Source organism: Thunnus maccoyii, chromosome 8 (genome assembly GCF_910596095.1).
Source record: "Thunnus maccoyii chromosome 8, fThuMac1.1, whole genome shotgun sequence".
Classification (NCBI taxonomy): domain Eukaryota; kingdom Metazoa; phylum Chordata; class Actinopteri; order Scombriformes; family Scombridae; genus Thunnus; species Thunnus maccoyii.
In genome coordinates this window covers 503,480-525,620 of record NC_056540.1, presented here as the reverse complement: position 1 = coordinate 525,620, position 22,141 = coordinate 503,480, and the positions used below count along the sequence as shown (strand labels likewise).

The following is a 22,141-nucleotide window of genomic DNA, read 5'->3' as shown; positions in this document are numbered from 1 at the left end:
GGCTGTGGCTCAGGAGGTAGAGCGGGTCATCCACTAATCGGAAGATCAGCGGTTCGATTCCCGGCTCCTCCAGTCCACATGCCGATGTGTCCTTGGGCAAGACACTTAACCCCAAAATTGCTCCTGATCAGTGTGTGAATGGTTAGCTTTCTCTGATGGGCAGGTTGGGACCTTCCATGGTAGCCCCTGTACCCATTCAGCGCATGAATGTGTGTGAATGGGTGAATGTGATTCGTAGTGTAAAAAGCGCTTTGAGTGGTCGGAAGACTAGAAAGGCGCTATACAAGTACAGTCCATTTACCATTGTTTTCTCATGGGGGAGATGTAAGTAAGTGTTGGGAAATCAGCTTGGCCGGATAGCCACGTCAATCATCTTTCTCTTAAATATGATTAGGCAGGTATTTATTACGTAATAAATTCCCTAGTTTAGCCCTATGGAGCTATTTCCCTATCTTTATTCAAGAGCGTGATATATCAATTTGAGAGCATAATTTATTGATTTCACGTTCAGATTTTGTAATTTGTCCCTCAAAACCCTGCCCTTGCACTCAAATATAATGTTGCTTGCACAGATTTCCTGCGCTCAAGCTTCAGCTCTTCTCCTTGCACTGAAACTTCTGCTCTTAGATTTCTCCTCTGCTCTTGGACTTTTTGTGCAACAACCGTGTCAAAATCCCCAAACCAATAGAAGGCCAGGTTTAGTGTTGACCAATGAAATTATCCCTGCCTCCTTGCGAGCTTGTTCACTTTACTTCTTAGAGCGTCCCGTCTGGGCGGGTACTCTTTAAGTGGGTTCATCCACTCCCGCCCTCAGGGCTTTATAAAATGTACTTCCCTTGCTTTATTTATGACTTTTGGAATAAAAGGATGGTTCATTTATACAACAACACCTGTGATTTTTACTATAGTAGCTGCGCACAGTATTATAGTAGCCACATGGCACAGTGCCCGCCTGTTGGTGTGCTGGAGGAGAAAACGATGTCATCTTCATCATAAACGTTTCTATGGTTACGCCCGTGCGAGAAGGTGAGATGGTCGCTTGAACTTTTTTTTTTATATGAAAAATTGAAGTGATAAGCGTTATAAGGACCCACAGTTGTAGTTTTACTTCCTTTTGGGACCCACAGTTGTAGTTTCCTCAAGCTGGTTAGCCACTGACACAGTTAGCTCAGCCTGTTAGCACCTGCTACTACTACCATGTCAAAAGCTATGTCCTGTGGCTCAGGAGGTTGAGCAGGTTGTCCACTAATTGGAAGATCAGCGGTTCAATTCCTGGCTCCTCCAGTCCACATGCCGACGTGTCCTTGGGCAAGATACTTAACCCCAAATTGCTCCTGATGGCTGTGCAATCAGTGTATGAATGTGTGTGAATGGTTAGTTTCCTCTGATGGGCAGGTTGGGACCTTACATGGTAGCCCCTGTTCCCATTCAGCGTATGTGTGAATAGGTGAATGTGATTTGTAGTGTAAAAGTGCTTTGAGTGGTTGGAAGACTAGAAAGGTGCTATACAAGTACAGTCCATTTACTTTTTAGGTGTTTACTATATGCACATTAGATCCCAAATTACATGATTAATAGCCTGATTAATAGCATGATTAATTTGCCTTTCCAGGGGCTTTAAAGCCAGTTGTGCTGCCCTGGTTCTTATGAGAAATTTAAACACTACATAACAATTGAACATTTTTAATCACTATGTAAGAGAATGAGTAAGGGATCTTCATGAACAGTTGAAGGACAACATACCCCACAGTACTCCAACAGCTTAATGATCTCTTCATACACTGAATTAATGGCATACTGCTTCTCCAGCTCTGTCCAGTTCACTGCTTTACTCAGCACACCCTACAAACACACACACACACACACACACACACACACACACACACACACACACACACACACAGTGACAGGGTCATACAGGAGGACAATATGTGGTAGCAAACACACATACACACAGAGCTACTGTGCTCCAGTTTTAGTCAAGAAAAAACAACCACAATCTGAACCAATTCATCCTCACATTAAGGGATAGGTTCACATTTTTTCAAATATATTTTAAAACAATACTCACATGCCTGTATGTACATTTAAAGAGTTATTGGTCACTGTAATAATTCCTCCTATCCATGCTGGCTCTCACTGTAAATAATAGGTAATAAAATCCACAGTCCTTGTTCTGTGCAAATAAGTGTTCTTAGGTTCAGCTGAAACATTAGGATTCAGCAGTCTGACTTTGACAAATCTACAGGGTATCTTCCAAAGTTACAATGTTGTTAGTATGATAACCACACTGTTTCCACAAAGGGGGAACTTGATACTAAAAAGAATAACTTTGGAAGATACCGTCTAGATTTGTCTAACTCAAACTGTTGAAGCCTCATATTGGCTTCAGCTGAACTTTAGAATGCATTTTTGCACACAACAAGGACTGGATTTTGTGCCACATTACTTACACTCAAAGCAGTAAGGAGAAAACACTTACAGAACCTCTACTAAAGTGTTTGGTTATGAAGTCAACCCTAATGCTGCAGTAATAAGTCTTCTGAATTATTCATGTCAGGTAGAAAGGGTGTGTTACCGTGGTGAAGACACTTGAGGCAGTGGACCAGGACAGACAGGGAATCAGAGGGATGGGCTTCGGCCAGTTAGTCACTGCCAGGGATGCCATCTGGACACACACACAGAGAAGGATTAAGCATTATTTTGGAATTGTATTTTTATGTGGACTTGCATGTAAAACATTTATTATCATGTTTAAAGCAAGATGCTGGTGACTATGGGTCTCCAGGATAACAAGCATGTTGGCTACTTATTTAGTGCAAAACTGGGAGAATATATGGATTTGATAAGAGGAAAGTGATGTGAAAACTGCATTAACATATGAAATGACAGCATGTGTGTTGTTTTGGTGACTCACATATCCTCCCATGGAGATGCCAGTCATTCCTAGAGGCCAGTATCCCTCTCTCTCCAGCCAACGGAGAAGCACTGTGGACTCCAGGATCAAAGCCCCTCCCATCACAAACAGGTCTGACACATTCTTTAAACTGGACCGCCTAAAATGCTCACAAATAATGTCCCTGTTTACTTTACATTTAATTAATCCCAGCAATCTATCTTAGTATTTGATCATCACCCCCTCCAGTCTTGCAGGTGGCTCTGAGCAGTTAATAGCTTGTTTCTTCACAGAGGATGGCAGCTGTAGTTAGCCTGAATTCACATCAGTTAGAATAGATTCCAAAATTGACCCTGAGTCATGAGAAAAAACACATCAAACCATCCATAGAAACTTCTCAAATCACCCCTGTAGCATAGTCCACTTCTATGCTGATCCCCACTGCTTTACCAAATAAATAGTTAAATATAATACTTCCAATGGAACTTTGAAGCTATGGAGATGACAGCGCAACACAGAAATAGTGTATTTAGCTTTATTGTGGAGAAAGAATGAGTTTGGAAAACACTGAACATACATATATCAACATGGGAGAGGTCAGTTACGCTTCAGGAGTGGTTTGAGAAGTTTGTTATGATACTTTTTTTGCTGCATCTCCATTGGGATCCATTGTAAGTGCTGTGAATCCATGCTGAGAACAGCTGCTGTCTTCTGCGAAGGCGCAAGCTACAAATTTCCTCTCCCAGATTTTCAACACAAGGCAGGGTATTGAATGTCAATACATTTTTCATACAGAGTATCAAAAACTATCGAATACTAAAAGCTGAATATCTGGTTAGATTCATAATTGACATTGACAAAAAGATTTTTTAGAAAAAAAACATGTTTATACTTCTCAATGTGAGGGAAAAAGTAGTTTTGATATCTGCATCAGCACAAGCATACATTTCAAACAATACCCAGTCCAACCTGCCAAACTCTCACTAGTAACAAACAATAGCAATCAGAGATTGATTGTGTGCTTGAACACACAATGAAGTGGTGAAGACAAAATGGGACATCTCATTCTGCCCAAGATCCCAAATACCCAAGCAGTAGTGTTGTGATTTTTGTATATGTGTGATGCTGAGGTATCAAACATATGCAGCAAGTTACAGACAAAACAACTTATTCAAAAATAAATTACAAACCTAATGCAAGTTGTAATTCTGCTTCCACACAATTAGATTGCAATTTTTGACATTAACATGAAAAATATGAATATCAGATGATATGTTGTTAAAATCTCAATATCTGTATTAGCCAAAAGAATACATAATATTTTGGGCTTTACTGTATTTATACAAACTTTCTGTCTGTATTTGAACCACAAATAACCAATGTTACTGACAATGCACATGTTTGTTGTACTAAAGACATGCTCTGCCAGTCAGTTATATTACAAAGAGCACAATCATCATCAGATCCTGGCAAACTAAGGGCTGTTTAAATTTCTTCTTTTCAGATTTTAAAACCAAAATACAGAGTCAAAACAGTTAGCTTGTTGGCAAGTCACTACTTACAGCCGTATGATGACATGTAAGTAGCCATCAAATGCATCCTGAGCCCTTGTCAGGCATCTAAGTTTTGAAAATTCTTCATTTTTAAAACCAAAAAGCCCACTCTGGTCCACTTTGGGAAATCAAAAACCCAAATAGGTTACTAGTGTGTGATGGGGTGTTAACTTACAGTTGGTCTTTGGGTTTACGATAGCCATGTAAAAGGTTAGTCAAGGAATAGAAAATATTTTCACAGATAACATACCAATTTCCATGACATCAGATAAAGATAACAAGAAGACATAATCATATAAACAGACGACAGAATTATGATGTATATCAGAAGATTTCTTAATTCTCTCTTCTACCCACTTCCATGTATGTGCATGCTGCAAGCAAACAAATACACTCTTTAATATTTATTGATTATGCTTGCAAATTATTGATTGTGCCTGCAAACCTGTTAGCCTACTATATGTTCAAGGTATTAGATTAACACTGAATATACACACTTAATGGAACACCACACTAATTTTACGCAAGAAAGTCAGTTTACATGTCATGGGGAGTACTTCAGCCTGTGAAAACAGTTGTATAATGTCTTCTGTGGCTCTGAAAGAGCTTTGTCAAGTCTGATGTGAAAAAAGTGAAGGGGTCTGAATACTTTCTGAATGCACTGTATCCCAGCTTGACCTTGGAGACTGTAAATCTATAAGCCTAAAAGCCTGTGTTTCAAATCAGACGTGGAGTTTAAAATACATTGGGATATTATATTAGTCTAATGAAGTATTGCATTATGGGCATTAGTGTTTTTGGGGTGTGACCCACACTAGGAACTAAAAGTTAGAATATCCTCATTTTTTGTCTGTTTTGGGTATCATAACTCGACGTGATGGAAGCGCAACATTAAACCACTGAAGTGCCCCTTTAAAGCAGCAGTAACCTGTCATGTGACCATTTACCATTTGTCATACTACTTACTAGCTGAAGTTCCAAATGATCAAACCAGAAAAATGCTATAATTTATGATTTAGCTTGTATCTTTTCAAATTCAAACAGCACACAAATGTTTCAGAGAATAATATAACCTTTTATAGATATGGTTATAATTTTATTCTACATAATCAAAACTATACACAGCTAAAAGTGCCATAGTATAAGTTGAAGCACAGTAGGATGCAGACAATATAGGGTACCAGGGGCTGTCCATGAGAATTATTTTCGAGGGAAATTAACAAAATTAACAAAAAAACAGCAGATGTGAAAAAACAAGAGAAGGATATAATAAGGGTTCTCCAGAAGCAGTGAAGCCATTCCTGTCTCTTTAATCATGGGCCTGGCCATCAGGGTCCTCCGACGCCAGAAAAACTACACACACACACACACACACACACACACACACACACACACACACACACACACACACACACACACACACACACACACACACACACACACACACACACACACACACACACACACACACACACACACACACACACACCAATGACACCAGTTCTTTTCATGTTAATACATGGAAACTGAAACAGTACATATACCAATCCTCCACTATATTCATCAGTGTTGCACAAAGATAACCATAAAGCATTTTTACTTCTATAAAAGAAGACTGACTTGTCCACTGATTTTCAATATTTGTTCAGACAGGCTCAGTGGGCATATTTATTAAATAGGTAGTACAGTCATTAACTAACATGTCTTACATAATTATATAGTAATAACTGGCTAAAAATGTGTTTATCTGTAGGACGTAGCAGGAAATAACATAGTAGTAGCTAATCATTTGTCACTAAACAATTCTAAAAAGCATAAATACTCAAAGTTCCCCTCCATTCAAAAATATTTTTTTCTTGTTCCTACAGTTGGATGTTTGAGCTTCACACTGTGCAGAGTTTGACACTGGAGGGCTGTTTTCATGTTTATTTGTTGAAGGTGGAAATTTATCTGTGCTTATTGAAAATCTGGGGGTGGGCCTATGAGCTTGATTTGTGACATCACGATTAGTTTGGAGACAATCCTGGTCCAATATTCAACTTACACAAGAGTGATGTGGAAACTTGAAGCCTCCAGTGCACATACACTGAGAATGGACTTTACAGTAAAGTAAGACGGGGGCACTTTTAGGTCTTGAAAAAGATCTAGGGCTAAGCCAAATTTGTCCAGGAGTTGATACGACTTGATGTAGACCTAAGAGAGAAAACATGTTTTTGGGCGACCTGGCCCTAGTTAAAAGGCCTAGATGTATCTGTGGAACAAAGAAGTTAATTTCTGTGAAGAACCAACCATCAAGTCCCAAAACACAATAATACCACTTCCTGTTTGTGCTTAATGATAGACCTATTTGTCTTATCAGGCAACACACACACACACTATGGTACAATAAAAAGTGTTTCTATAAGGATTTAAGGCTGTGTTCAGTATATGGAAACACGGATGCATGCCGTAATGTCACTGCAGCAAATATTGAGAAAAACTGCAGTTAAGCAGCAAAACTGAAATTTAAGATAACAAACTTGACAGGAGACAGTGAGTAGACTTTTAGCTACTTGTGATAAAAATGCCCAGACAACTCTGACGGACTTCCGGATTCATACTGAGAAGGGCCTCTTATTGTATAAACCAAGAAAAAGATCTGTTGGATGTGTATAAGAACATCTGAACAATACTGTAAGATCCTTACCAATCCGGTTGGCATGTTGGGGTGAATTTAAATAATTAAAGAAATTACCGCTACTGTGCCATGTGCCTCTTAATTTGGAGACGTACCAGTGGAGGCTGGTCCATAGAGGCAGAGGAGGTTGATCCTCCTCTATTTTTTTGAGAGGTAAAAGGGAGATCAAAATATAAAAAAGAATATTTGGTTGAAATAAACCATTACCAAATCTCAGTATTATTTATAAAGTATTTTTTCTCTCTTCTAAGGAAAAAATCCATTACTGAAATTCTGTTTTAAATGCTTCAACAGCGACACATGCAGGGTGGGAGGTGAAAGGGCAATGTGTGAAGTGTGGGGGGTGGGGGGTGGGGGGCGAGGGTTGCAATTGATGGAGGTGGAGTGGGGGACAGAGGAGGATGGGTGCATGCTGTCCTGTGCAGGGCGGGATCTCTTACATTGGACTCAATGTTTTTCTTTTTTTTTTCATGCTAATCTGTGATTGGCCATGACACGTAAAATGACACTCCAAGGGAGGCTGTCCTCCCTTACCAACCAACAACCAGAATGCAATATTGACATCGAGTTGGTCCAATGATAGTTTCCAGATGTCATCTTCAGTTCTCTCCACTGCACGGCAGAGTAGCAGCAGTAGTTAGCTCCTTGCGATAGCCAATGCAACAGCTGGCTTGTTGTAGCAGCCTGAAGGACTCTTTATACATCCATGGAGGGACTATTAAGGACTGTTGTTAAACTAATGGGAGAAATTATCTGGATTGTGCAGCGCAGCAGCAGCAGGACGCTGCCAAGGAGGCTGGAGAGAGAAGCAACTGGAGAAACAACCAGGAGAGTTAGCTTGTTTGTTATTGTTACTAATGATATCAGACTGGTTAACCAGCAGCCATAAATTTCTGTTAACTAACGTACAAGATGACTAACGTCAGATAACGTGAGTCAGATACAGCTTCTCTCTCTCTCTGTCTCTTTGGTCGCTAATTTCATCTCTGATGGTTAAATGTCTCTGTGTGGCTTTTTTGTGTTCTTTATTTCCTTAACAAGAATGCAGCAGAGATCATATAATGTGTTGTGGGTAATGTTAGTTTGCTTGTTGAAGTTACAGTGAGCTGTCTGGACTCACTCATTCATTTGTTTTTAATTGAGTGGTTGTTCAGTCACCTGTTGATGTGTGATTAGTGAATGAGTGCAGGAGGTCTGGCTGCTTGGTTCTGACAGTTTCTTTAGTTCATTTTTAAGCTGAGCCGTATATTGAGTAATAAGCTTAAAGTAACTAGAATAACAAGTGTTAACTAGTGGTGTAACAGATGGTAGTTGATCCGTGATCTGTACGGATCACCCCCCATGGTACGGCAGGTATATGAACTGCAGATTAATTGCAAAATTTAATGTCTCATTTAAGACAAAGTAAACAAACTGCTGTAAATACAAGTCATGGGCAGACAGCGTGTCGCTAACAGGGATTTTGAAGAGCAACGATCAAACCAGCATCTAACGGGTCCGAAGTGACATTTGAGTTATGTTTACCTGCTGTTTAATGTGCTGCAGCTGAGCAGCTAATTCGCTATCTAGCTGCTAACTGACATTAGCAGTGAATGTTTGTTATCATCAAGTTTTGATGATGTAGACAGAGGCTGTTTCATTCATTGTTTAAAAGAGGAAGGTTTCATGCCTCATATTGCAATAACTGAGCATTGAATATTTTATATATTTTATTTTATTTAATTTAAACATTGGACATCTTAAATGTTGTTTTCATTTAAGACCATGGGCAAAAGTTCCTTGCTGTTTCTGGCTGTAAGTGTGTTACAGATAAATAGAAAAAAAGTTTTATTTGTCTGCCCCCTTTTTTTCGCTGATCCTAATAATGATCTGATCCGTGACTCAAATCCGTGATATGATCCGAACCGTGAGTTTTGTGTTCATGTTAACACCCCTAGTGTTAACATGTCAGCTTTTTAGACTATATTTTGTATATCATACATATAGATAAGAGTGTGTAAGTCATGTAATTGACAAATGCATTAATACTTTCTGATGTGAACCTACACTTATAGATCTGTGAATGTTTTTAAGTGTTGAATCTTTCTAGTATTCAGCGCTGATCTGAACCTGTATCACATTATAAGCTTTGTGCTACTTTATATATTTCTGTATACTAAGAAAATATATAGGAAACACATGAAAATCATGTGATATGTTGTCTGTTTTTGATGAGAACATACATTTGTTGTCACAATAGAACATTACTATAAATTTGAATTTCACTTTGTTGGTAAAATGACACATTTGATCCACTCCATGGCTAAAATGAGCACTTCTTTGTTTAGAGACATTATGTATATGCTAAATGTCTTTAAAGAAGCAGCCTTTTCACCACTCAAGCAAATTGTTTTATTGGAATATAATATTGCCCCCCACCCCTCCGATTTCATTAGGTGGGACAATGATATAGTTTGATGCAGTTTGTTGTAAGATTCCATGTTGGTTTTCCTCTTGTCCTCCCCAATTCTTTGAGTCACCAGCCGCCACTGAGACGCACATATCACTTTCAGCTGCTGTGTGATCACTGCACGTATTTCAAAAACTCAAAGGGAAGAATTCTACTCACAGTCAGCTGTGGGCAACAAAAAGAACATCAGTATTGATTCTGCAGCAACCTCACAGATTATATTCAGTGACATGTGACCAACATTAATTAGTAAGATTCAGACATTAACCTCTTACAGACCAGTCTGAATCATTGTCCAATATTTCAAAAGACTAGATGAGAAATACTACAAAGAAATAAAAGAGGCAAAACTCAAGTTCATTTGTGATTTTGGAGAGCTCTGTGTGCACCTCTACTAATAAAACCCAAGCAGACTTTTGCAGAACTGAAATGTGGAGAAAACCTGGACACTGGAGGCAGCAGCTCACTGTAACTTTCCTGCCTGTCTGTATGCGTCTTGTCATGTGCAGCGCTATGGTGCAGACCCACAGACTCTGGCGACAACAGCTCTGGACCAAGCCGCAAGCTCCAGGGCTGAAAAACGAAGCCAATCCAGAAGTGCCAAAAACTGTAGTTCCTTGAATGGCCACTTGAGGCTGGCTAAAAAAGCAAGTCAATCCCCATACACCCCCATGTTAAAATGCCCAGCTTTACAGCAGAAATAAACATGTTTACAGCCTGGTACAAGAAACGGTTTTGGTTTCTTTAGCTAATTTCCCCTATCATGACAACTGTATGGGGGGTGAATTTTTTTTATAACTCACCCATTTACATTTTTTAAAGCCGTAAATTTATGCATAATTAAGGAAGTGGCCACTTTGAGTGACAGGTCGCTAGCCACTGGGTGGCTTGTTTCTGAAGTATGTTTCTGAAAAGATCAGAGGCGAGAAATAGGCAACAGAATAGTGATTCATATTTGATCAGCCTTGCCTAGTTTGATAGTTTGATCTGAGTTTCGAGGACCACCCCATTCCGCCGGATGGACCTTGTTTGCATAAAGTTGAGGTGGAGTCTTGATTTTGCAAATTTGGATACGGAGGTTGGTCCGTGAACTCGCCATGCCATATCTATCATGCACCATGCAGCTGGCTTTCTTGCACTCCATAGAAAACTAGAAATGCATTTCCTGCAGGAAATGCGTGTGAATGCAGAAAACTGGAAGAAATCGCAAAGCACTGCTGAAAATACTTAACACTTGTTCAGGATCCCCATCCATACAAATAGAATTCAATTACCATGGCATGTTACATTTAAGAGATTTCGTAGTTAATAAGTTGTGGTGTTTTATCTATGACCACAAGGTGGGACTACTGGTGCCATGATTCAGTATGTGGTGCACATTCTCATGGAAAACTTGTGTACAAAGTTTCATTTCAATTAAGACAACAGAATTGCTGAAATATCATGCTATAAAGTTACATAATACGATTCAGTATTGAGGAGTTACTGACCATTAAATGCATTAGGCCACGCCTTCAAAATTTTGCTAACCAATACAGACAAACTGTAAGTGATATCCGAAAACAAATGAATACGTTTTGTTTGGGGTCCTCTAAATATGGTATGTACTAAGTTTGGTGAAGATTGGATGAAACATATGTCTATTAAAAAAAACAACATGGCGGAAAAATTTGGAGGCACAAATGGGCGTGGCCTGTATCAGTCTAATCAGTATCATCCAAAGAACATCCTGTCCAAAATTTTTTCTGATAGGATTTACCGTTCATGAGTTGTTAGGCAAAGCACAAAAAACATATTAAAACATTTAATAACCGACCACATGGTGGTGCCATTGTTACCATGTTTTAATATGTTAAGCAAACATCTGCTGAATGAGCTGCACAGATTGACAGTTGAATGGTTTTTATAGCACAAAGTATGCAGCAGTTGAAACGCGGCATAAAACGTACGGAAGACGGAAAAAGAATAAAGAGTGAGAAGAACTAGAAAATGCAATTTCTGTAGAAATTGTGTGTGATTGCTGAAAGCGGATTTAGACTGCATAACTGGAAGCTGAACACTAATGAAAAATCTACCAAGATTAAAATCAGCAATGGGTGGAACTGAACCTACACCCTTATGTTTGTAAGACAGACATGCTATGCACCGAGCTAACATGTCACACAGTAATGCCAGGCCAGATTCCGGTGTTTAGTCTGTCAATTGCATGAAATTGACAAAAAAGCAGTCTCATTAAGCAGATTGACATCACCTGTGGACTCCTGCATCCTTCAACTCTACTGAGTTATGTCCTAAGCGGGGCTTGAACTCACAGTTTTTTTGATTTAAAAGGAGTTCAGAAGTGACATAAGCTCACACCACTGCACTACTCAGACATGCTTTGTAGCACAGGAAAAGATGTGTTTAACAAGCATATCAATCCACATTTTAGGTAATTTGTTTGATTTTAATCTTGGTAGATTTTTCAATACTCTTCAGCTTCCAGTTATGCAATCTAAATTCGCTTTCAGCAATCACACACAATTTCTACAGAAATTGCATTTTCTAGTTCTTTTTCTGTCTTCCATACGTTTTTTGCCGTGTTTCAACTGCTGCATACTTTGTGCTATAAAAACCATTCAACTGTCAATCTGTGCAACTCATTCAGCAGATGTGTGCTTGTATTTTTCTAAAATGTAACATGTTTCAGCGATTTTGTATGATTTTTTAAAACATTAAAATTTATAATGGCAGTCTATGGGACAAACCATCCAACTGAGTTGGAACCTTTTTCACTTTGACACTCTTTCCATTCAAACCTTAAAACTTGAATTTTCAAAGTTATCAGATTGTTTAGCAATATCTTTTGTAGTTTTTCAGCAATTTAAGCCCAAAATCAGGGGTTTTGCCAGATCTCACCAGTGTGTCATGTGATCAGGCACAGTGGAAAGCACAGATAATTTTAGACCAGAAAAAATTCTAAACAGCTATCACTTCTACAGCTTTAGCTCCTCAAGCACATATCCTGACTCAGTATGTTTCCAAAAATACATTTCACATGGGACTTATAGTTTTTGGGATCTGAACCTTAATTGATAGAGAGTCCCTGTCATGTTCTCATTGACTGCAATACAATCTGCAGGATGTGTGTCTCCTCTCACTCCAGTTTCTTAAACTTACAGATTTTCTCTTCCTTCAAACACTTTTTACACATATCATTCATTCTCATGTTAAACTAGTCTTGCTTTCACTAATGATGTACAAATCTCTGGGCTTCAGGCTCTAGTTTAAGACAAATACATTTTCATCATCAAAATGGAGATTTTTTCCTCTCATTTTTGTGAATGTCTGTTGACTCAGTGGTTTAGAACACTGTTCTCTGATCAGCTTTACCTCAGATGACAAGGTTGTGTGTTCGATACCTGCTCACTGCTGTGCTCCTCATAATATTGCTCTCATGTACAAAGTTGCTTTACATCTCTATCATGTACCGTAAGTCAATTCCTCTTTAGGATGCTGTCTGAGTAGTCCGGTGGTTTAAGCTCATGTCACTTCTAAATTCCTTTTAGATCCAAAGGTTGTGAGTTCGAGCCCCGCTTAGGGCAGAGCTCAGTAGAGATGAAGGAGTCCAGGTGATGTCAATCTACTTAATGAGCTGAGCTGAACTGCTTTTTTGTCAATTTCATGCAATTGACAGACTAAATAGCCGCTTTCAGCAATCACACGCAATTTCTACAGAAATTGCATTATCTAGTTACATTTTGAGAGATAGGAGGCTTGTGGCAACAAACTGAGGCTAGATATGTGCTTGAGGAGTCAAAATTGTGGGAGTGACAGCAGTTTAGAAAAACATTTCTGGTCTAAAATTATCTGTGCTCTCCACTGTGCCTGATCACATGACACACTGGTGAGACCTGAAAAAGTCTGCAAAACCCCTGACTTTGGGCTTAAATTGCTGAAAAACTACAAAAGATATCACTAAACAATCTGATAACTTTGAAAGTTCAAAGTTTTGTAAACATTTTACAGTTTGAATGGCATCTGTACGATAAGGGACTTCCGAGCAGTCAAGTGTCAAAGTGACCAAGGTTCCAACTCAGTTGGACGGTTCGTCCCATAGACTGCCATTATAAATTTTAATGTTTTAAAAAAGTATATAAAATCACTGAAACATGTTACAATTCAGAAAAATACAAGCACACATCTGCTGAATGAGTTGCACAGATTGACAGTTGAATGGTTTTTATAGCACAAAGTATGCAGCAGTTGAAACGCGGCAAAAAACATACGGAAGACGGAATTAGAATAAAGAGTGAGAAGAACAATGTGTGATTGCTTTCAGCAGAACTTTTTTTGTGGAAAAACATTATCAGACAAATTATTATTCGAAGTAGAGTATATTATATGCATCTTAGAACATGTCACGATTTTCTATATTTTTCTTATTGACAACAAATCTCATGTGCAGAGCCAAACCAACAATGAATTGATCTACATACAAGTATTGTGTGTGTGTATCCAACGCCTGATATATCTTATTCCTCTGTGCTGTGCTCTGTGTTATTTAAAATGCACAATGTAGCACAAAGTAAAGAGGTGGTGATATGTAGCACAACAAGCCTGCCAAACTCTGATTGCTGTTATTAGTCTTTGGAGCCATTTCTAAACAAACTATTGTTCCCACACTGAAGTGTGGAAACATGCAATGGTGTGGCTCAATGACGTGTTTTTAATGCACACAGGTCTACGACACAGAGGACTAAGATATATCAGGGTACACACACAATACTTGTTAGTAGATCAGTTCAGAGATTTGCTGACAATAAGAAAATAGAAAATCACCGGCCTTATCCTTTAAGAGTGAAAATGTATGGATGTATAGAGAAAGAGGATCAACATAAACTACAAATATCTGTTCTGGATTCTGTTGCTAGTTGGTGTTATGATACCAACTGATGTGTCTCTAAATTGTTTCCCACAACATGTGTTGCATCTCTCTGATCAGTATTTATCAGTGTCTGTGGGGATTTTCTTTTTTTGTTCCTCAGTGAGCGGTCTTTGATGTATTTCTCTGCTAGCCAGCTTCACCTTTCTCTTAGGTTTGAATAAACAAGCAAGATGGTCACTTCCACTGTCACATGTACCCATAACCAAGATTGTCAAAAACTTACTTGGTTCCTCAGTATGGTTAAGAATAAGCTTCAGAGTTATTTCAATGCCAGATGTTACATTTTAATTCTGAAGTTACAAGAGAAACATGGCCACTATCAGGAGCTAAATTGCAGTACTACTGGCCATATCTTATCCACCATTTTCTGCTTTGTCGGGGCTACCTGGTTACATGTTAAGGTTCAAGCTATGTTGAGGTTAAAAGGTTAAGAAACTTACATGATCTCCAGTCCCAGCCAAGTGGATACATACTGGTCTGTTCTTCTGCCATCTCTTAGGAACTATAAACTGGAACCTGAAACAACAGACACACTGTGAGGACTCACTTGGAAACCAAAGCACACAAACACATCATGAGTTAACACTTAAGTTAATACCTTATTTGGCTTTGTGAAACTCAATAGAAGGTAGATATGGCTGCAGTTCGTGACTGATGTTTCTTTTCATTTAACAGAACAATGCACAATGCATACAAATACAAATATACAGTACTGTGAAAAAGTTTTAGGCACTAAAAGTGAAGTGAGGATGCTTACAAAAATAATGCTGTGAATAGTTCTTATTTATCAGTCAAATACTACTACTACTACTACTACTACTACTAATACAAAGTTCAATAAACAGAAAAAAACCTAAATGAAATCAATATTTGGTGTGAGCACCCTTTGCCTTTAAAACAGCAGCAGTTCTCCTTGGTACACCTGCACAAGGTTTAAATGCAGAATAAATTTGGGACCAATCAGATTCTTCACCGATGGTATTGTGTGATAGATAAGAATCTACAGTGCCTCAATTTTTTTTTTTCACAGGGCCACATGTATGGCTCTGCCCTGCTTGTCTTGATTGACTAACAAACGTGATAAAAGCAGCATTATGAAATTAGATGTAGATCATCGGTTGGGAAAAAAATGTGTAAAATCAAAACAGACTTTGGAGACATAAAAACCTGCAAAAAGTATGAAAAAAACAGGAGGAAATCAAATTTCAGAACACTGAGCAGTGTTTCAAACATTTCTTGGATTATTTCACAATTCACATATTTTGTCTGATGTATGCTTATTTATTTCATCATGTATTTTTCTATATTTATTTAAATCTGAATAATGTGGGTGTCCATACTGCTCTACCAAGCTGTCTGGACTGATGTCATCTCCTGCACCCCTACACCAACCACTTGGCACCTTGGACATGGAATGATGTGAAGACGTAACATTCGATTTATTTATCATCCTGATTTCGCACACTATTTTCAATGTGTCTATTCCTTTCTTTGAATTTTCTTTTTACTAGATTCCCTACATTAGTATTATAATCCTATTTTGGGATTCAAATCTCATTGTTAATATGTATTCTATTAACTGTTGCAACTTCCTGTTCAGGTTTAGTAATTGCTATTTTCCTGCTATTCACCCAGAAACTATTCCTCAACAGCTTCCAGCGATCACAGGGCTCGCATTAGCTGCTGTGGCATCATCACATTAGCAGTGGATGAAGCAACAGAGGTGCAGGACTACATCATGTTCTGTACCTGGCTTTCACAGCCTCTGTAGGCAAGATTCCAGGAACCAAGTGCTCCAGAGGAGAGATGAAGAAGCCATCATGGATCTGACAGTCAGTGTGTTCCTCTGTCTGGACATAAAGGAACAAACAAGAACACATATCTGTGAGAATCCAAAAACAGTTACACAAGTGAGCAATGAAGAGAGAGCAGATGGAGTACCTTGTCTATGTAAACTGGATAGTCCTCAGGTACCAGAGACTTACACCTCTCTCTGTCTCCAATGATCTTACGGAACTCAAAGATTCTGCAAAACACAAACAAACACATCAGTTCAACATCAGCATAGATCCATCTGTTCCATTACCAATGCCACAACAGCATTTGAATGACCTCAAATCTGTTACAATGAACTGGTACAAATCAGTTTGATATTGACCAATGTAACAATATTTTTAGGACATAAAATTCCTGAGCCAGCATTTCTCATGCTGGCTCACCTCTGATTTGTTAGATTAATACAAGATTATTTAGAGATTCTGGACATACACTCAGAGAAACACCCCAATTACATGGATGCAAATGGGAAAACCCAAACAGGAAATTGCACTTGTTTGTAACTGTAAAATGTAAAGCTGTACCCAAATCAGGATATTCAGAGTTGAAATTTCAGGTCGATGCAAGGACATGCTGTCATGTTTCTGATGCAGGTAATAAAAAGGTAAACAGTGTATGAGAGCAATGCTACAGTTTGTGTTGTGGTAGTGTGATAATGTACTAAAAATGTAAGGCTACATTCATACTGAAAACATCCATCCATTTTCCACTGCTTATCTGGGACCGGGTTGCGGTGGTATCAAACTGAGTAAAGAAACCCAGACATCCTTCACCCCAGCAACACTCTTCAACTCCTCCTGGGGGATCCCAAAGCATTCCCAGGCCAGAGGGGATTTACAATCCCTCCAGCATGTTCTGGGTCTGCCCTGGGGTCTCCTACCAGTTGGACGTGCCTGGAACACCTCCAGAGGGAAGTGTCCAGGAGGCATCCTAACCAGGAGCCCAAACCACCTCAGCTGGCTACTTTGAATGCGAAAGAGCAGTGGCTCTACTCTGAGCTCCCCCAGGAGTCTGAGTTCTAAACCTTATCTCTAAGGCTGAGCCCAGATACTCTCCAGAGGACGCTCATTTCAGCCGCTAATATCCGCAATCTCATTCTTCCAGGTATTACCCAAAGCTTGTGATGATAGGTGAGGGTTGGGACATAGACTGACTGGTAAATTCAGAGTTTTGCCTTCTGGTTCAGCTCTTTCTTCACCACAACAGTCTGGTACAACGTAGGCATGCCGCGGTGGTCAATGTTACAAATGTTAGACAGTGTTGGGACATACACCAATTAAATTACTTGCCCACTGCCCATACCGTAGTTTTGCTTGTTTCTGTAGAAACAAACCCATTTATTTAATTTTTGTGTATCAGCGCCCATGTTCATCAAATAAAAAATCTCCAATTTGTACAGTATTGAGTGTGTTATCAATACTTAGTCGGATGACGGACGCTAAAATTATAAACTGACAGTGTCTGCTCCAGGAGCATCTGCAGCAGCGGCAGCAGAGTCGCAGCAAAAAGGAGCAGAGTGAGACGTCTGTTCTCCGACCTGTTGCTGTAAACAAACGTAATGCTGGCTGTTAGCAAGCAGCTGCTCTTATGTCTCAGTGCTTGTTTTCAGCAGCGACCCTCCCGCTCTCTGCCTGCTCAGCCTGCTCTCGGTGTGTCTCTCTCCGGATGGCAGGCGAGTTGCTTCGGTTCTGGTTCTAAGCCGCGGTCGTCCTCTGGCTTGTCTGCGCCACAGCCCAGCTGTACACAGAGGACAACCCGCTGGCAGCAGCCTGAAGCCCGCTGTCACTAACTCGTAAATAAGGGAAGATCTAAACTAAAAATCTAATGTTAAAGATCAAAGTAAGAGCTCTATGGATGAGCATCATTGACGAATATCTTATTTTGTAAAATGTCCGGTGTAACCGGTAACAGCGGTGTTGTCACAAGTCTATTAGTCGGTGAGAAAATTTCCTCACCGTGGCATCCCTAGTACAATGCCTGCATTACTGCTGATGCTGCACTGAGCTGCCTGTCAACTTCCCACTCCATCTTAGCCTCACTCGAGAACAAAAGCCTTAGATACCTTAACTCCTCCACTTGGGGTAGCAACTCACTCCCAACCCAAAGGGAGCAGTCCACCTTTTTTCAGCAGAGCAGCACGGCCTCAGATTTTGAGGTGTTGACTCTCATCCCGGCCGCTTCACATTCAAGTCGTCTGTCCGAGGCAAAGACGCAAAATCTAATGACAATCGCCTCTGCAGCAATCTCCCTTAATGCGTTTGTTTACGCACAAGTGAGCTCCCAGTTTAAGTCCATGCAGACCAGGAGGAAGGTTTGAGCTCAGGCTAGTCTACAGCAGGTCAATTTAGTTTAAGTCAGTTAAATTCTTGTAAGTGGTTTGTTCATATTTTAATAGCAATTGTCTAGCGTTGTAAATTTGCATTGTTCATATTTGCCTGTTAAGGCTCAATGGCTACAATGTTTTCAGTGGCCCCTGCTGGCACTGTGGGAAAAAATGTGGTGACTGTACATTGGTGTCTCTTTATCTTTCCTCTCCATAAATAAATAAATGCATAATGTATAAGCTTGTTCTGTAAATTAATGATTAAAAATGAAAATGAATGAATGAAAACAAAAGCTATTAAATATATCTTATTGTCATTAAAATATTAAAATTAAAATGACGGGTAATAATAGATGATGACAGAATTTTTACGACCTGGTGCGTCAAAATGACAGACAATGAGAAAGTCTAATGCAACCATTACTTGTTAGCTCTGCTCCTCTCTTTACCCGAGTGTCCAAGACATGCAGCCTCAGATCTAATGACACAACTACAAAATTGATCATCAATCTAAGGGGTTCTGGTACCAGGTACACTTATGAACAACCTTATGCTCGAACATGGTGTTTGTTATAGCCGATCCATGGTTAGCACAGAAGTCCAGTAACAATGCACCACTCGGGTTCAGATTAGGCAGGCTGTTCCTCCCAATCACCCCCCTTCCAGGTTTCGCTGTCATTGCCCACATAAGCATTGCCCACCCAGGGACTCCAATAAGGCCGGATATTCCGAACAGCTGTTTGGTGCATACACACAAACAACAGTCAGAGTCTTCCTCCCAACAACACGTAGTTGCAAGGAGGCGACCCTCTTGTTCGGCAGGGAGAATTCCAACACTGCTGCGCTCAACCAGAGACTTCCCACACTCACATGGCGCCTCTCATCCTGGGCAACTCCGGAAAAGAAGAGTCCATCCCATCTCCAGGAGTTTGGTTCCATAGCCGCTGCGGTGCATAGAGGTGAGCCCAACTATATCTAGTCAGTACCGCTCCACCTCCCACACTAGCTCCGGCTCTTTACCCACCAGGGAGGTGTCGTTCCACGTCCCTAGAACCAATTCACGATGCCTGGGATGAGCAAGTCCAGGTCCCTGCCCCTGCCTCCTGACCAAAAACCCTCTAATGAAACAGTACAAGAGGTTGTGCTGGCGGGGGCATGTTGTTTAAGACCCCACTGAGACAATGAAATGCCATCCAGGAAGTCCAGTTGGAGCTACAGATTTATATATTTAAAGGCTTTATCATTTACATTTTGTCATTTTGCAGACACTTTTATCAAAAGCAACTTGCAAGCAAGGTGCCAAAAGAAGCCAAAGCACTGCACAGTGGTTTGCGATACAGACAGGATTTTACAGCTCTGGAAAGTTATCATGGCAGCAACTGTTTTATCTTTTGTCATGATGATTGCAAAGTAAACAGCAGAAACCCAGCATTAACATTACAAAGTAATCCACCAGAAATGTGCACTTGCATGTATGTGATTGGCCAACGCAGCGCCTTGCCAGATGACGTCACATTGCATTGCAGCATAAGCTCAACTTTTTTGCCAGAAGATCCTCTGGTGTGTTGCCAAAGCTCTCTATGTTGGCACCCCCACTGTGTCAATGCACTGCTTCCATTGATATGAAAGAGAGGGGTGCATTTTTTCCACACAGGGCAGTAGTGTTTCTATTGGCCGAACAAGCACATCCACTCTGTAAAAGTTGAACAAAGGTTAACTCTGACCAGAGAATCCGCCAAAACCACCTGGACATTCCACTGAAACAGGAAATGAATGTTTGCGTTTGATTGCTGTGCTTGTTTCAATAGAAGTGAATGGGAAAACAGAGAATATTTGTTGAATGAAAACATAACGTTACCTTAAGGCAGCAGTCAGACTGACTTGAGCAACGTGAAAAAATGCTACCCTTTTTTTTCTGAATGGGCCCTATGTCAGTGTGAGCACCACCTTAAGAGTAAAGAAATATGATAAACAGCTTTAAATTTTAGGATACCTCTTGAGGTCTTCAGGCTTCCCCCATCCCCCGATAAAGAGTTTGGTGAGGAGCAGTCTTCGGTAAAATACATCCAGTCGGCTCACACCCATGGACCAGCACCTGGCATCTAGACAGAGCAACACGAAATTCATTCAGAGTGTGCAATAAAAAGTGCATTTAATTAATAATATTTCATTTCTATTTTTCTTCAATTTATATACGTTTGACCATAGAGGTACTGTACATGCAATAAAAGATTTGCAAATAAAAAAATCAGTGAGAGTAAACTTTTAAAAAGATAAGCGGCTTCACACACAAGCAAATGAAGCAAGTCTGTTGCATCAGCTCTGCTGATTTGAATGCACAGTGGGAAAGTCACCACCGACACTCGGTTTGTAATAATCATACTCTTTGGTAATACTGCACATGCAAGGGCTTTCATCAGTGGGCCATAGGCTCAATCACCCTTGCATTACCTCATTCGGCAATAGATAGTGACTTAACAGACATTTATTTAAATGAAAATCTTCAGAGAGCTTCAAGATTCCCACTTAAAGCACTGCACAAATCTGTTTACAAGTATTATGCAGGATCTTATTGTCAGTTAAAAGATTTTTGGAGATGCATATCTATTTTGACCGTTTAATGCCAGGAAATGTTAAAATCATTAGAGTTTTTGTATTGAATTTTAAAGCTATTGTACTCTTACACTCTTATTGTACAACATACCAAAGTTACTACAAATATACTGCAAAAAAAGCTGAGATAGTGTAATGAATGTTACCAGAAACATTCTGACCATGCTGAAGCCCCATTTGCAGGGATTTATTTCTCTAGTCTGGAGCACATGTGAAGTCCCATAATTGAAGTCCCAAAATAAAAATAAAATGAATTTCTGACTTTTAGTGCAAAAAAAGCTGCATATCACTGCACATAGTTTCACTTTCTGACTGTCACTGTCTGACAGTGAAACACATGGAGAAGGTTGTAGCTAACCTGACAGATGAAAACATTATGTCCACTTTGAGAGCCCAGGCAACAAATAAAAAAAAGAGAAGCCATTACCACAAGACCCCACAAAGTTACACGCAGGCTGTTGCAATGTCAGCCACAGATAATCATTCTTGCTGCTCTCCTATAACATGTCTTTCATAAATTTATCTATCAGCCCCCATTTTACCGTAAAAGCATACTAGGCATTCAGATAGAGCCATATTTGGAAATATATTGATATTGAATAATAAAAATCAAAATAAATAATTACCCATTGAATACAATACTGGCAGTTGAAACTGAGAAAACTGTCAACATACAATTCGATTATGGCAAAAATCATAATCATGATTATTTTGGTCAATATTCACGATTATTTAACATGATTAGGGAAATAATTAGGGAATTTGCAAATAAATGAAAAGCATTTGTGAATATCTTCCTAACATTTACAACTTTCCAACAGACATTTGTGAAGTTTTTATTTGTGAATCGAAAAAACATTTGTGGAT

The 22,141-nt window shown here is 39.5% G+C and overlaps 1 protein-coding gene across 2 annotated transcripts in view; it reads right to left on the bottom strand.

Annotated features, from left to right (window-relative positions):
* The window catches only part of abhd18 (abhydrolase domain containing 18), a 29,741-nt gene that overhangs the window by 4,590 nt on the left and 3,010 nt on the right, over positions 1-22,141 (bottom strand). For both annotated transcript variants that reach the window (XM_042418874.1, XM_042418873.1), the window contains exons 2-10: positions 20,655-20,763; positions 16,444-16,528; positions 16,252-16,352; positions 14,943-15,018; positions 5,718-5,802; positions 4,625-4,652; positions 2,918-3,056; positions 2,579-2,668; positions 1,744-1,842 (exon numbers count right to left, since the gene is read on the bottom strand). In XM_042418874.1, coding sequence (XP_042274808.1) covers positions 1,744-1,842; positions 2,579-2,668; positions 2,918-3,056; positions 4,625-4,652; positions 5,718-5,802; positions 14,943-15,018; positions 16,252-16,352; positions 16,444-16,528; positions 20,655-20,746 — 795 coding nt within the window. In that variant the 5' untranslated portion in view covers positions 20,747-20,763. The remainder of the gene's footprint in view (positions 1-1,743; positions 1,843-2,578; positions 2,669-2,917; positions 3,057-4,624; positions 4,653-5,717; positions 5,803-14,942; positions 15,019-16,251; positions 16,353-16,443; positions 16,529-20,654; positions 20,764-22,141) is intronic.